The 16,031-nt window shown below is 37.4% G+C and overlaps 1 gene segment (V, D, J or C); it reads left to right on the top strand.

The window, feature by feature from the left end:
* Positions 1-995: 995 nt before the first annotated feature.
* LOC127547561 (immunoglobulin kappa variable 3-11-like) lies at positions 996-2,155 on the top strand. The segment is given in 2 exon segments: positions 996-1,090; positions 1,311-2,155. Coding segments are annotated over 2 exon segments (552 nt in total).
* The last annotated feature ends 13,876 nt before the right edge of the window (positions 2,156-16,031 follow it).

Below are 16,031 nucleotides of genomic sequence, written 5' to 3' on the forward strand. Positions count from 1 at the left end.
TTCTTAATTTTTACTCCTCTTTCTCTAAGGCTACTCTTAAGGTCCTTAATAAAAGCCTGTTCTTTAGTTAAGTTAGTCCCCATGAATGCGGCAGATGATTACTCACCTTTCAGTTGCGGGGCTCTCCGTGGAGCGGTCTCGTAGCAGGTCCGGACGAATGGGCTTCTTCCTAATCTGCCGGGCAAGTGTCCAACCTCGGGGCCCCCACGTTGGGCGCCAGATGACCCATCAGCAGGTCACTTACATGTGGGTCTCGAGGTGGACAATGCCTGTAAGGCTAATGCCTGTAAAGGAATGGGGTTAGAAATGAGGAGGGAGACGAGTTGAGGTGGAGCAAGATCTCTCATTTATTGAACGAAAAGGGTCTTAGTTATATATGATTTCTGGGTGGGGGGTTGCAATGTAAAGAGAAGAATGTCAGACCACATGTGTGGCTGACATCCTGGGGCATACTCATTATCTAGTTCCTGGGCGGAGATGACTGATTTCCTGGGACACACATTATCTTATCTCAGGAATTTAGGGTGTTTGCTAACCGTATCAGAGTTTACGCACAGATAGTCACGTTCTTCTTGGCTTCTTTGTTTCCTGGGGTGCCCGTAGGCACTAAGGTATAGGAGAGTCTTTTATGCATGGTTTCTAGCAACAGCTCATCTTGGGGGTCAAAGGGGACCCAAGGAACAAAGTTTAGTATAATTGCATTGCCAAATAAAGGAGGCTAGGTTCCAAAAGAAGTTGGCAAAAAAAAAAAAATGGAGCAAAAAAGTAAATGTTTAGGAAAAAGTGGGAGGGACCTGGTATTTCATGTGACTGATATCCTATAATTTTATGGTTTAGAGGTGGAGTTGAGGAGAGCTCTGCTTCTGACTTTGTGCACCAGCCAAGAGGGGAGATCACTGGGCCCTGCCTCTGGGCAGCAGCCTCCCTCCCTGGGCTGTTTTGCATGGCTCACTGCCAGCCCAGGAAGCTCCTGCTGAGAGTAGCTATAAAAAGGCAGCTGGGGAGGCAGGGGCTGGGCAGCTCAGACTCAGGCACATAGAGATGGGGTCCCAGGCTCAGATGCTCTTTCTCCTGTTGTTCTGGCTCCCAGGTGAGTGAGGAAGAGCAGAGACAGGCCTGTATTTTGTCCCCCTGAGCAGGAGGGGAAGTGTGGGATTCTGAGGGTCAGAGAGAAAATATGGCTCTGAACTGGTGATCATGGGGGCAGGACCCAGCACTGAAAGTTTAATTCACCACAGTCAGAGAGATTCTCCTGCTGGGAAGATGGCCCCGCGCTGTTCTCACTATTTCTCTTGTGTTTGTGATTCCAGATGCCCGAGGGGCCGTTGTGCTGACCCAGTCTCCAGCCTCCCTGGCTGCATCTCCAGGAGAGAGAGTCACCATGTCCTGCAGGGCCAGTCAGGGTATTAGCACTTACCTGAACTGGTACCAACAGAAACCAGGCCAGGCCCCCAGGCTCCTCATCTACGATGTTTCTAACCTGGCATCCGGGGTCCCTGCCCGGTTCAGCGGCAGTGGGTATGGGACAGATTTCTCCCTCACAATCAGCAACATGGAGGCTGAGGACGCTGCTGTCTATTACTGTCAGCGTGGCTATTACAATGCTCCCACAGTGATACAGCCCCAAACAAAAACCTCCCCCGCAGCTGCTGAGGGAGCATCAGGGCCCCAGGGGCCTCTCCTTCCCCTCGGCTGGGCTGGGGGCAGCTTGTCTGGGCTGCCTCGGGGGAGGTTTCTGGGTCTCAGAGGAAGATGCTGGGGCTGTGAGAATACTGCCCTGATTTATTTTCCAGCCAAGAATCCACCAAAATGAATCCACAGAGTAGCTGGTCCTGAAATAGGAGTCTCGTCCCCCATGTCCATCACTTCTCTGCCAGGAGGGGGCAGCACACTTCATCATTGGTCCCCTGGAGAGAAATGATTGGTCATTTTAGGGTCAGGATTTCTCCCTCATCTCTGCTGGATCCTTCCCCAGATCCTGCCCTCTAACTGTAGGTGTCCCTCGGGGCTCTATCTCGGCCCCCATTCTCTTCTCCTCTATATCACTTCCCTTGGTGACATCATCAGCTCCCATGGATTGAATTTTCATTGCTTTGCTGAGAAGTCACAGATCTCCCTCTCTTGCCCCATCTCTCTCCCACCCTCCAAGCTGGCATTTTAGACAACACAGATTGGAAACCCAGTAGACATTTTAACCTCACTGGGTCTGAAACAGCACTTGCTCTCTTTCTGACTTAAGCTTCCCCTTCTGCAACTTTTCCCTGTCAATGAGCAAATAACAATCTTTGAAATAATCGCAGACTCCTACTGAACTCCCCACTGTCTCTCACTGCCCCCGCCCACCCCACATCTGAGTTCTGTGCTGTAGCTTCTAGGGCAGGTATAGCAATAATCCCTAAGCCCCCCCACCTGGGGAGTGATTTAGTTAAAAATGACGCACTGTTATGTGACCGGGATGCTGAGCCCACAAACACTGCTGACTCTCAGATCTGTGATCAACTAATGAGCAATAATAATGAGATGCTTAAAATTGTCCCAGGTTAAGAAAAAATTCGGTGCCCACCACTTGACCCATTGATGTTCCAGGCCTAAAAACACACCTCCAGAAGATTCTCCATGAGCTCTGTCCAAAGAATCATGGGTATTGCCCCTGTGCACAAAGTCAGAAGCAGAGCACTCCTTAACTCCGCCTCTAAGCCATAAAATTATAGGATATCAATCACATGAAGCAGCTGGTCCTTCTCACTTTCCCTAAACATTTACTTTCTAGCTCCGTTTTTTTTTTTTTTTTTTTGCCAAAATCTTTTGGAAACTAGCCTCCTTTATTTGGCAATGCAATTATAATAAACTTTCTTCCTTGGGTCCCCTTTGTACACCAAGCTGAGCTGTCACCAAAACCTATTAATTTCCCCTTTGCAATCTCTCTCAGATATTCCTTCACCTCTCCTCTGACACAGCCGATGTCTGGTGGCCAGAGCTGCTGAGGAAGCTGCCTGCTCATCCTTTCCCCACCCTAATCCATCCTCCATTCAGCTAACACTGTGAGTTTTTTCAGAAGCTCTGGTCTGACTGTGTCATCCTTCCTATCCAATGAATTCCAGGGGGCTCCATGTGCCCTCCAGAATCAAACACCAGGGTTTATGTTTGATATTCAAGGACTTTGATGACCTTTTATATAACTTTCCAGTCTTTCTTCACCCTGATGTTCTAGCACTTAATCTTCATTTCAATGATACCCGCCTCCTAGATGAGCCACAAGCAAGACCCATTTGCTTTGGGTTTCCTTTATGTCTAGAAAACCCTCCCTCCTTTTTTTCCATTTATTGATTTCTTTTGTGTTAATTAAGATCTCATTTTTACAGAAAGCCTTTCCCAACACCTCTTCATTATGGTGCTTTCCCTCTGTTAATTATTTCTATTGATCCTATACATAACTTGTTTGCATGTATCACTTGCCTATTGTCTCTCCATTAGATTGTAAGCTCCTTGAAGGCAGGCACTGTTTTTTGACTCTTCCAAGCCTCCTATCCATGGAACAAAGGCAATCTCTTCTAATATCATTCTATCCCATATCAATTCAGAGCCTTCCTTCCTCTCAAAGATCTACTGTGACCATTTAAAACTGCCTTTTGTTGAACCCAAATATCCTAACTTTTGGGACAAGAATTCATTATTTGACAAAAACTGCTGGGATAACTGGAAATTAGTATGGCAGAAATTAGGCATAGACCCATACTTAACACTGTATACCAAGATAAGATCAAAATGGGAACATGATTTAGGCATAAAGAATGAGATTATAAATAAATTAGAGGAACATAGGATAGTTTATCTCTCAGACTTGTGGAGGAGGAAGGAATTTGTGACCAAAGAAGAACTAGAGATCATTGCTGATCACAAAATAGAAAATTTTGATTACATCAAATTAAAAAGCCTTTGTACAAACAAAACTAATGCAAACAAGATTAAAAGGGAAGCAACAAACTGGGAAAACATCTTCACAGTTAAAAGTTCTGATAAAGGCCTCATTTCCAAAATATATAGGGAATTGACTCTAATTTATAAGAAATCAAGGCATTCTCCAATTGATAAATGGTCAAAGGATATAAACAGACAATTTTCAGATGATGAAATTGAAACTATTTACACTCATATGATAGAGTGTTCCAAAACACTATTGATCAGAGAAATGCAAATTAAGACAACTCTGAGATACCACTACACACCTGTCAGATTGGCTAAGATGACAGGGAAAAATAATGATAAATGTTGGAGGGGATGCGGGAAAACTGGGACACTGATGCATTATAGGTGGAGTTGTGAACCAATCCAGCCCTTCTGGAGAGCAATCTGGAATTATGCCCCAAAAGTTATCAAACTGTGCACACCTTTAAACTTATCTGGCTTGCTTCTTGGGAGAGGTTTCCATGTGTCAGAGGGAGATGCTGTGACTTTTGATAATTTCTTGATTTTCTTTCCAGTTACTTACAAAGGAGTGACACAATCTAAGTAATTAGTTCATACCCCAAAAGTAATTTTCTCTATTCCATACCTGACCAAACACGCCCTCTCCAAATCCTTAGAAGAACTCTTATAGTCTTTGATAGGAGACCTCTGGTGCATGGGAACAGACTCCCATAGGAGCAGTGGACAGAGACAGGCATGTGGTCAGGAAGGCCCAAGTTCAAATAAGCTACTTCCTAGTAGTATGATTCTGGGCAAATTAGTTAACATTTGTTTCAATTTTTTATTTGTAAAATGGCAATTGTAATAGCATCTGCCTCCTAGGGTGGTTGTGAGAATCAAGTGAGAAAGTGATTGTGAAATGTTTGGTAGTGTTCCTGGCAATTAGTAAGAGTCATAGGAATGGTAGGTGTTATTATTGTCACTATTTACAGTAATGGATTATTACCTTTCTACATAGTTCTCACTCCCAGGGAGTCTGTTCTTAGGTAAGTCTAAAATCAGCTTCTCTGCACTTTTCCCATTCTGCTCAACTTTCTGTGATTTGGTACAAGGCAAGTCATCCCTTCATCCTTGTCACATCCCTTTTGATAGTTGAAGGCAGTTTCTACATGTCCCATGTTGATCCTGCCCCAAGCTCAGCCTCCCTGATCCTTCAGATGACTTTCCCGTCTCTTGGCCTCTGGCCCTTTCCCCATCTTGGCTGCCTCCCTCTCTCTGGACACCAGCCAGCTTCAGGCCATTTTCCAACCCAGGAGGGAAAGCAGGATCCTATGGGAACTCTGACCAGGGCAAACCTAGAACAGCTTGGGACCTAGGAGGGAGTTACTGGCATTCTGACAGAAAAGAGATGGACACAAAGGACAGAGCCCTATATTTCAAGCATGGCTCCTGTGCGAATTTATTTTATTAGACTTTTATTTGTGGTTTCACTAAGACTGAACATCAGGAAAGCATAACAGTCTGTCACACACTGACTGGAGTCTGGGTCTTTCAGCTCTGCAGATGTCAACTCAGCCATGCATGGCGATGATGTGAGGAAAAACGTGAAATAATATGTTTCAATCTGGATTCAGACTCTATAGTTCTTTCTCTCTGTATGGATAGCATTTTCCAGCATGATTCTTTTGGAATTTCCTTGATCAATTTTTTGCTGAGAAGATTTATGTCTATGAAATTTGATCATTGCCAAATGTTGTTGTTGTTGTGGACAATGTTCTCCCGGTTCTGTTCACTCCACCTAGCTTCAGTTCATATATGTCCTTCCAGGTTTTCTGTCATCTGTCAGTGCTCTTATAGCACAACAGTATTTCATTCCACTCATATACCAAAATTTGTTCAGTCATTCTCCAATTAATGAACATCTCAACTTCTAATCCTTGCTATCACAAAAAGAGCTGCTTTAAATATTTTTGTACATGTGGGACCTGTTCCATTATTTCTGATCTATTTGGGAGATAGATTTAGTAGTGATGTTTTAGGGTATGTGTAGATTTATGCTCCTTTAATCATAATTCCAAAGTGATCCCCAGAATGATTGGATCTGGGTAAAGAATCAAGATGGCACAGTGAAAGTAGGGTTTCCCTCAGTCCTCCTCTAGACCTCTTCAAATATCTTTAAATAACAATATTATTTATATAATATGTAAATATATATATACACATATATGTATACACACACATATATATACATACATATATGTATACACACACACACACATATATCTTTAAATAAAAAATTTGGTCAAATTGGAAAGTAGTTACAAAAACCCATTGAGGAATATAATTCCTTAAAAATTAGAATTGAATAAATGGAAGCTAATGATTTTAGGAGAAATCAAGATACAATAAAGCAAGTCCAAAAAGAATGAAAATATGAAAAATAATATCAAATATCTCACTGGAAAAACAACTGACCTGGAAAATAGATCCAAGAGAGATAATCTAAGAATTTTTGTTCTACCTGAAAGCCAGGATCCAAAAACAAAAAGCCTAGACATCATCTTTCAAGAAATAGTCAAGGAAAACCCTTTTGATTCTAGAACCAGAGGGCAAGTTAGAAATTAAAAGAATTCACTGATGAAAAATATCCCAGAATAAAAACTCCCAAGAATATTATAGACAAATTCATATTGTAAGCTTCTGGAAAGAAACAATTCAAATATAGAGGTGCCACAGTCAGAATAAGATAAAATTTAGCAACATCTACATTAAGAATCAAAGGACTTGGAATATGATATTCTGGAAAGAAATGGAGCTAGAATTGCAACCAAGTATCACCAACTTTGTAAAATGCAGTGTGATATGTCAGGGGAAAAGATAAACATTCAAGGAAATAGAAGATTTTCAAGCATTTGTGATGAAATGACTGTAAATGAAGAGAATGGTTACATCAGTTCAAAACTGCACCAACAATGCATTGGTTTTCCAATTTTTTTCACCTCCTCTCCAAAATATATCAACCATCTTTTCTATTATATTAGCCAACCTATTATTTTGCATTTCTCTAATCAATAATGTCGGACCATTTCTTGTTTTGACATAGCTTTAATTTTGTTACCTGAAAATTATCTTTTTTTTAAAACAATTTATTAATTTAACAATTGGGAATAAGTTGTATTCTTACAAATTTGATTCCTCTTTATATTTTTGAAGTGAGGATGTTATCAGACACGCTAGCAGCAAAAATTGTTTCCGCAATTTTGGCTTGCCTTTTAATTTTGGTTGCCTTGACTTTGTGCAAATCTTCCTAAATTTAATGTAATCAAAATTATCCATTTAGCTTTTCATAATGTTCTCTATCTCTTGTTTGCTTATAATTTTTGCCCTTTTTCCACAGATCTGACACATAAACAATAGTTTATTGCACTTCTAATTTGTTTATGGAATCATCCTTTATGTTGAAATCCTCTACTTATTTAGACCTATTCTCAGTATATGTTGTAAAATGGTGGGCTTTGTCTAGTTTCTGCTTCACTATTTTCTAGTTTTCCCAGAAGTTTTCTTAATAGTGAGTTTGTGGGTTTCTCAAACAGTAGATTACTATAGTAATTGATTACTGTGTCTTGTTCCACCTATTCCACTGATCCATCACTCTACTTCTTAGCCACTACCAAAAAGTGATGATGATTTCTGTTTTACAATTTAGTTTAAATATGGTACAGCTAGACAATCTTGCTTTGAATTTTCTTGAATACTTTCCTTGTTATTCTTGACTTTTTATTTTTCCAGATGAGTTTTTAGTTAAAATTTTTCTAACACTATAAAGTATTTTTTGATAATTTGATTCAAATGGCACTGAAGAAAATTAATTAATTAAATAATAATAATAAATTAATTTATCTAGAATTATCTCTTTCCTTATATTAGCTCAGCCTATCCATGACCAACTGATAATTTCCCATTTATTTGGATCTGACTTTATTTGTGTCAAAGCGTTTGGTAATTATAAAGTTCCTGGATTTTTCTTGGCCTGTAGACTCCCAAGTATTTCTATACTGTCTATAATCAATTTAAATGGAATTTCTCTTTCTATATATTGTTGCTGGACTTTGTTGGTAATATATAGAAAGCAAATAATTTATATAGGTTTATTTTATATCCTGCAACATTGCTAAAATTATTGATTACTTTTTAAATTGTTCTCTAGGATTCATATGCAATGAATGATATAGTGATAATAACAGAATTTCCTAATTCTTTCCATTTCTTTTTCTTTCCTTATTGCTAAAGTTAACACTTTTAGTACTACATTGAATAATAGTGGTGATAATGGACATCCTTGCTTCACCCTGGGAAGACTTCTAGTTTATGCCCATTACAATGAGAGATTTTCAAGATAAACAACAACAATTTTTTTTTAATGATTTATTACAAGGGCAACTCCCAACAGACAAGATATCAGTATAGGAATGCTAAGTACAAACTTCAAAACACAAGATTAAATAGAGCCTAAACACAGAAGGCCCCGCCCCACCTGACTTTTTCTCCTATTGTCTGGGGAAGTCCAAGTTTACACTTTAAACATGGAAATCTATGCCAGAGACAAAAGGATACTAGTAAATAAGAAACTCGATTTAAATTTCCCTAGAGATCTGTTCTGTTATACAAGCAGATGTTCTTGGATGAGAGAATTTTATTATCTGAATTTCCAAAATCATGATTGTTTTTAAAAGAAGTACTTAAATGCTAATTAAGAGCTAGGAGGAAAAGATGAAGGGAAATGTTCATGCAAGACAATGGAACATCTATAACTTTTTAGCTATAGCTCAATTCGTTATTGCAAAGTCTCAAGTCACTCTTAAGACATAGTTCAAGCTACATTGCCAGGAAAGGTCTTCACTCATTTATCCCATTCAAATTCATTAAAGTTAGCTCAATATCATAAGTGCCAAGTTTTATTTGGAGTTTTTCCTCTGTGGAAACAAAACTTTACAAATAGACTTACTTTTCACAGTTTCTACAGAGTTATGAAAATTGAATTGGAAAAATGAAACTTAAATTAGAAAATTGAAACCTAAGAAATGAGAGGCTGAATTCCACAAGGAAATCAAGGAGGGTAATCAGGGCTAGGGGGTTTAGATTTGAAAAGGAACCTTCTCCACTTTGCCCTATTCCTTTTTTCTATTTCCTTTATGTGTTATCTTCTACTCAAAGAATAAGCTCCTTGAGTGCAGACACTGGTTTACCTAATCAAGGGGAGAGAATTACAATAGGAGACATTTAGGAAATTTAATGGGGGAGGGGGTAGAGATTCACACTCTGTAATGTAGAGGGCTGGAACTCTGAAAAGGTCTGTTGGAATCTAAGACAGAAGAGCACTTAAGGCTAATTACTTACTCAAGGTGTGATAATGATTCTATAAATATGGGGATGTGATGTCTCTCTTCAAGACTGGCTGAATGTGTTGTAATGAGGTAACCAGAGGCAAAGATTGAAAGGCTGAGGGAAAAGGTCAGAGCCCACAGCCCTCTGAGGAGAGAGGACTTCAGGCTCCAAATTCCAGAGTCCAGGATTCATCTTTGGCAAGCCTTGTAGCAGCTTGCCTGCCTCTTTCACTTCTCCTCCTAAAAACCAAGGACTTTGACTGATCCTGATTCTGACTGATTCTGAGGCCCTCCAGAGAGCTAGCCCAGGCATTATACTGTAACACCAAAACTTTCCTACTGAGTTGTTCTTGGCCTCTGTGGGTTGAAAGGTCAATTTGAATGGAGATGCCATGTATCATTGAGAAGAAGGAGTACTGTGCTAATCGTGTCACTAGGGAGAGTGATTGCACAAGGCCATTAACTCTCTCTTTCTGCTTTTAAAGATAGGTTTTGATGTTCAGGTGCCTGCACTGAATAATCACTTGACCTTGTGAGATGTGAGGAATGACCAAAACAGAAGGAAGTACAAAATGTGTGAAAATCAGAAGAAGCATATACAGGACCATTGTCTGTCTTAAGAGAGGCTGGGCCGTCCAAGGTTGGAAAAGTGTGGAGAAAATGAGCTTTGACCACCACAGTGTTCTGAGAACTGTGTGCAGAGGCAAAAGTGAAAGAGGAATCGGTGTTTATAGAGACATGGACATAATGAAGGCAACTAAACATAGAAATGTGAGCAACACCGCTTTGCCAGAGATCATTAAGGAAATGACCTTGGGAGTTAAAAGAGGAAAAGAGAGGAGGCTGGGAGAAGTTAAAGGTGGATCTCCTGGGAGTGTCATAAAAGGGCTTCAACTGAGCATTTGTTAATGGCAATCTTGTGCATAACCACTGGATGTCACCCAAGAGCTTTTGATAGTCATTAAGAGTAAATTGATCTGTCCTCCTGTGGTTCTGATCACCACTGTCATGAGTCTGGCAAAGAAATCGCTGAAGGACTCAGTGGGTCCTTGTTTGATCTGTGTGAAAGAGAAATTCCTATCTTTTGCAGAGGGTAGCTTTTGCCAGGTCCTTAAGGCACAGACAGCAATCTGCAGGTATGCTTGCATGGTACAGTACCATTGCCCCTCTAATTGAGTGTACTGACCCATCTCAGCTGGTTGCTCCTGAGTGATGTTTACATTATTAGCCTGGTTGTCCAGTGGCTTAAATCTGCATTGCTCCCCCAAAACTGTGGAGTAATTAGAAAATCCCCTGGATCTAGGCAGATACAAGCAAGTGTGTACCATTCATGAGGGTAGGGGAGATAGTAAGACAGAGTCTTGAACCCATTATTAAAAGAATCAACATACGCAGACATAGGACCATAATTCTTTGATGCAGCCTTTAAGTTCTTAAAGATACTCCTGGGTAAATAGGTGTACTCTTGTCCAGCCTGTCCTGGATTGTTAGGATCAGGGATTTCTATGAAGGGAAAAGTCCCAAAAAGAGCATCTGTTGTGATTGCCCCTGAATGTGATTGTAACGTCTTTTGTAGAGAGGTGAGAAGCTGTTGCCTTTGCCTTAAGGTAGAATCAGGAGGCTCCTCTTTGATGGATAAAGAGGGCATTCCATCAGGATCTGTTTAGAATGAGGAAAAAGACTAGTATGTCTCTTAAAATACCAATGTGAATGAACAGAGAATTGATAAAGAACAGTTTTAGCATATGTAAAATCAAATTGTATTTCTCCATTGAACAAAAATGTATTTTTTTTGTCTTTCAAATTCTCAACACAAAAAATAAAGGAAAACAAGACCTTTGAAACAAATCAAAAAGTTTCTAACATGATTTATGACTAAAACTTTGTTTTATTTTTCACCTTAGTCCTCTTGATGCCTTTGTGTCATGGTTAGTAATGTTTTCATCAGAATTCTTACAATTTTTATGTATAGTATAAGATTTTAATGCAACTTTCTGGATGCAACCTTACAGCAAATACTGACGCTTAATGGATTATATGATTGTAAGGATGTGAGAGTAACAAAAATGATGTGGAGTGCACAATGCTAGACCATTCATAGTCTTATCTTCTCCAAGCCCAACATTCACATGCAGCAAAAGTGATGTCAAAATGATAAGATTACTACTAAAAGACTTGAAGTCAGTAGGTTCTCTAGTGAGAATAGTTGCTCACTTGGAGGGAAAGCAACGTCAATACACTGTTGGCAATAATGCAGCAGAAATGGAGTGGGCAGCTTTCTGAGATCTGATGTACAGAACCACGCTTATTTCTGTAAGGCAGAACTCTCCCAAAACTCAAGATTGGTTTCACCAAATGATGTGTAAATGTAGAAGTTGTTAAATAAGAAACAAGAATTCCACAGGGTTTACCAGCAGAATGAGTCATTTTTGTCTACAAAAGAGGTATTTAAATCTATGCAAAACTCAGAGAGATGAGGATTTTCCATTAAGTAAGAAGGTAGATGAAATTCAATTTTACACTGACAGTAATGAACTAGATTGCCTTTATGGTACTCTAAAACTCATTTATAACCAAAACTGTACACTGTCTCTCAATTACTCCTTGCTCATGGAACCATATTCAGCCATAATGGGGTTATGAATGGGATTAGGGAAAAAAAACCTGAGAAAGAAAACAAAATGCAAGCAAACAACAGAAAGAGTATAAATATTATGTTTTGGTCCACACTCAGTTCCCACCATCTACTCTCTGGGTATAAATGGCTCTCTTCATCACTGAACAATTGAAACTGTTTTGAGTCATCTCATGGTTGAAGAGAGCCCTTTCTATCAGAATTGATCATCATATAGTCTTGTTGCTAGCATTTCTAATACAATATGGCAATAGTGGCCAACCTTGTTTCACCCCTGATTTTATTGTGAATGGTTCCAGTTTATTCCCATTACATATGATGCTTACTGATGATTTTAAATAGATGCTAATGATATTTTAAGCAAAAGTCCATTTTTTCCTATACACTCTAGTATTTTAATAAGAATGGATGTTGGATGTTATCAAATACTTTTTCTGCATGTATTGAGATAATCATATTTTTTGTTAATTTGGTTATTGATATGGTCAATTATGTTAGTAGTTCTCCTAATATTGATCCAGCCCTGTATTCCTGCTATAAATCCTACTTGGTCATGATGTATTGTACTGGGGATGATTTTTTGTAATCTTTTTGCTAATATTTCATTTAAAATTTTTGTATCAATATTCATTAGGGAGATTGGTCTATAATTTTCTTTCTCTGTTTATATTCTACCTGGTTTAGGTATCAGTACCATGTTTGTGCTATAAAAGGAATTTGGTAGGAGTCCTTCATTCCCTAATTTGTCAAATAATTTATATAGTATTGAGTTAATTGTTCTTTAAATGTTTGGTAGAATTCACATGTAAATCCATCTGATCCTGGGGATGTTTTCTTAGCGAGTTGATTAATAACTTGTTGTATTTCTTTTTCTAAAATGGGACTATTTAAGTAATTTATTTCCTCTTCTGTTAATCTGGGCAACCTATATTTTTATAGGTATTCTTCCCACTTGACTTATCAAATGTATTGGCATAAAGTTGGGCAAAGGATCTCCTAATTGCTGCTCTAATTTCCTCTTCATTGGTGAAAAGTTCTAGGAGAACAATTTTTGAGTCCCTGAGACAAAGAGAATTTTTTCTTGCTGAGGTAATTGGGGTTAAGTGATTTGCCCAGGATCACACAGCTAGGAAGTATTAAGTGTATGAGATCAGATTTGAACTGAGGTCCTCCTGAATTCAGGGCTGATGCTCTATCCACTGTGCCACCTAGCTATCCCAAGAGAACATTTTGAGGCAAAATATGGATGATCTACATAACATTAAATTAGCAAGATTTTGTACAAGTAAAATCAATGTAGCCAAGATTGGAAGGAAAACAGAAAATCAGGAGAAAAATTCTATAAACTATTTTTCAAATAAAGGTCTCATATGTCAAGTATATAAGGAACTTTGTCAGAGTTAGAAGAATGTGGAGGGTTCTCGGAAGATGTCAGAGTAGGTCAGAAAACCTTTTTGACTTTCTATATTTCCAAACTCAAAAGAATTTTTAAAAATAGAAAAAAAAAGAAAATTTCTCCTCTGAAAAACAACTGGATCTGGAGAACAGATTGAGGAGAAATTATTCAAAAATAGTCAATTTTAAATCAATAGTAAATAACAATTTAAAAAAGAATCTTGACAAAATATTCCATCAAATTTTTGACCAAGAATGTCAAACAGAAATAAAAGAAAAATTTTGCATATATATTTATGTATATATCACCTGAAAAAGATCCTAGGGAGGAAGCTTACAGGAATTTTGGTCATCATTGTTTGTTAGTTGTTGAAGAGGACCATGACATCACATAAGTAATACATGAGTGAATTACAGTGAGTGAGGTTCTCACTTTCTCCTCCAAAGTCATCTGGATCTAATGGTATGATATAGATCAGAATAACTAGAGATGGCTCTTGGATGAAGTGAGAGACTTTGGCTTTTTTATGCTAAGATCTTTAACAGATTTCAGTCTAACTGAGTCAATGCCCAATAAATCATTGTCTAGGTAAGAAATGATGCAGAAAGTGGCCTCTTTTACCTAGTCAAAAAAAAGTTTCAAAGCACCCAAGTTAATGAGAAAATATTGGAAACAATCTTAAAAAATTTGAATATCATGGAGCTACATTAAAGATTATACAAGACTCAGTCACTATTACATTGACAGACCATAGATCTTAGAATACTATATATTGTAGAACAAAAGAATGAATAGGAGTTATGACCAAGATTAACTTACCTAGCAAGATAACATATAATTGTTAATGGAAAAAACAAATTTTCATTTAATGAATTGAAAGAGTATTAGTTTTTTGTAGTGAAAACTCCAGAATGTATGGGAAAATTTGACAGGTAACTTTATGTAAATTTATGTGAACTTAGAAAATTTAAGGTAAGCATAAAGGACTAATTAGAATGGATTCAATAAGGTTAAATTGCTTACTTCATATACATGAAAATATTTGCAACATTGTTATCACTATTTAGGTAGTTTTAAAGAAAGGCTAGTATTGAGCTGATTGGGTGTTGTAAAAACAAATACACCTGTATAGGAAGAATTAATAAAGAGTAATCATCTCAGAAATGAGGCCTAAAAAGAAAAACTGATACAGAAGAGGTTAGTAGTGGGGAGGGCAAGTAGTACTAAAATCTTATCCTCATTAGGAATGGGTTATGTGATATGAATATTCATAATAATCAAAATGTTTGTTCAAAGTTTCCCCTATAATATTATTGCTGTTACAATGGACATGTGTTATATGTGTACACATATTATACATGTGTATTATATATACGCGTATATATAATACACATGTATAATATGTGTACACACATCACGTGTATATATTATACACATGTATAATATGTGTACACACATCACACATGTCCATTGTAACAGCAATAATATTTATGTGCGCACATATAGACACATATATGTATATGTGTGCATACATATATGTATATGTGTGCATACATATATGTATATATGCGTGTATGTGTAAAAGTCTTCTACATTCAGGAAGAAACAAGAGGGCCAGGGGATGGGATGGTAGATAAGAGAAAGACTTTTAGTGTCAGGTTAAGAAATAGGAGGGCAAGATAGTGGGTGAGTAAAACAGAGGATTGAAGAGAGATAGGGTAAATGGAGAGAGAAGGATACTAAGGAAAAACAGGAAAGAGAAAAATATACACGTAATTGTAGCTTAAAATATGAATGGGACACATTCACCATAAAGTAGAAATGATGGCAGATTCAAAATTTGAATATAATGATAAATTGCTTTCAGGAACATTATAAAATTATTTTAAAATAACAATTTAAAAAGTATAATAATTTTAAATTTATTTTCAAATTATTTTTACTGATTTACAAAAAAAAAAACAAAAAACAAAGCTCATTTGGAAGAGCAGAACTTCAAAGAAGCCAGGAATAAAATATATAATCACTACTATAAGACTATAAACTATAGTATAACAAACATCATTACTGAAGGGTAAAGAGGATCATTTCAATTATTTTAAACTAAAATTTTGTAGTGTAAATAAAATCTATGTAGACAAAAATAGAAGGACTGCAGAAAATTGAGTAAAAAATGTTCACAGTCAATCTCTCAGATCAGATGAGACTGGGTTGGAATAATGCTATGGTGTAGGAAGTGATGAGTTGATTGATTTAGAAACATGGAAAGTCTTGAATCTGTGAGGGAAGATAGTACTCAGCCTCTGAAAGACAGATGGAAATAAGCAAAGTATATATACATACATGTATATGATTGCACATGAATATGTATGCATATGTTTATAAATATCTATATGTAATTGTAGCTTTCTTTAGGAAAGGGGGTGAAAAAGAGAGGGAAAAAGTAAAGTAAAAAGTGCAGAGCAGAGAATAAAAAAAAAAAAAAAAACTCCACAAAGAAGAAAAGAAAGCATGGGCCATTCTGGAAAAATAGTTTTTCTTGGCTTGAAAATTTATTGTTTAGATTTGAGTCTTCTATGCATTTCTGTGTAAATGGCAAGGTTTTTCTTTTATCTTTGCCATTTTGTAATTAAGTTTAAAATTAAAAAGTCATTTTAAAAATTACCCCAGGGATAATCTAATTCCACGTCTTCATTTTACAGATAACTAA

This window comes from Antechinus flavipes, chromosome 2, assembly GCF_016432865.1.
Source record: "Antechinus flavipes isolate AdamAnt ecotype Samford, QLD, Australia chromosome 2, AdamAnt_v2, whole genome shotgun sequence".
NCBI classification, from domain to species: Eukaryota; Metazoa; Chordata; class Mammalia; order Dasyuromorphia; family Dasyuridae; genus Antechinus; species Antechinus flavipes.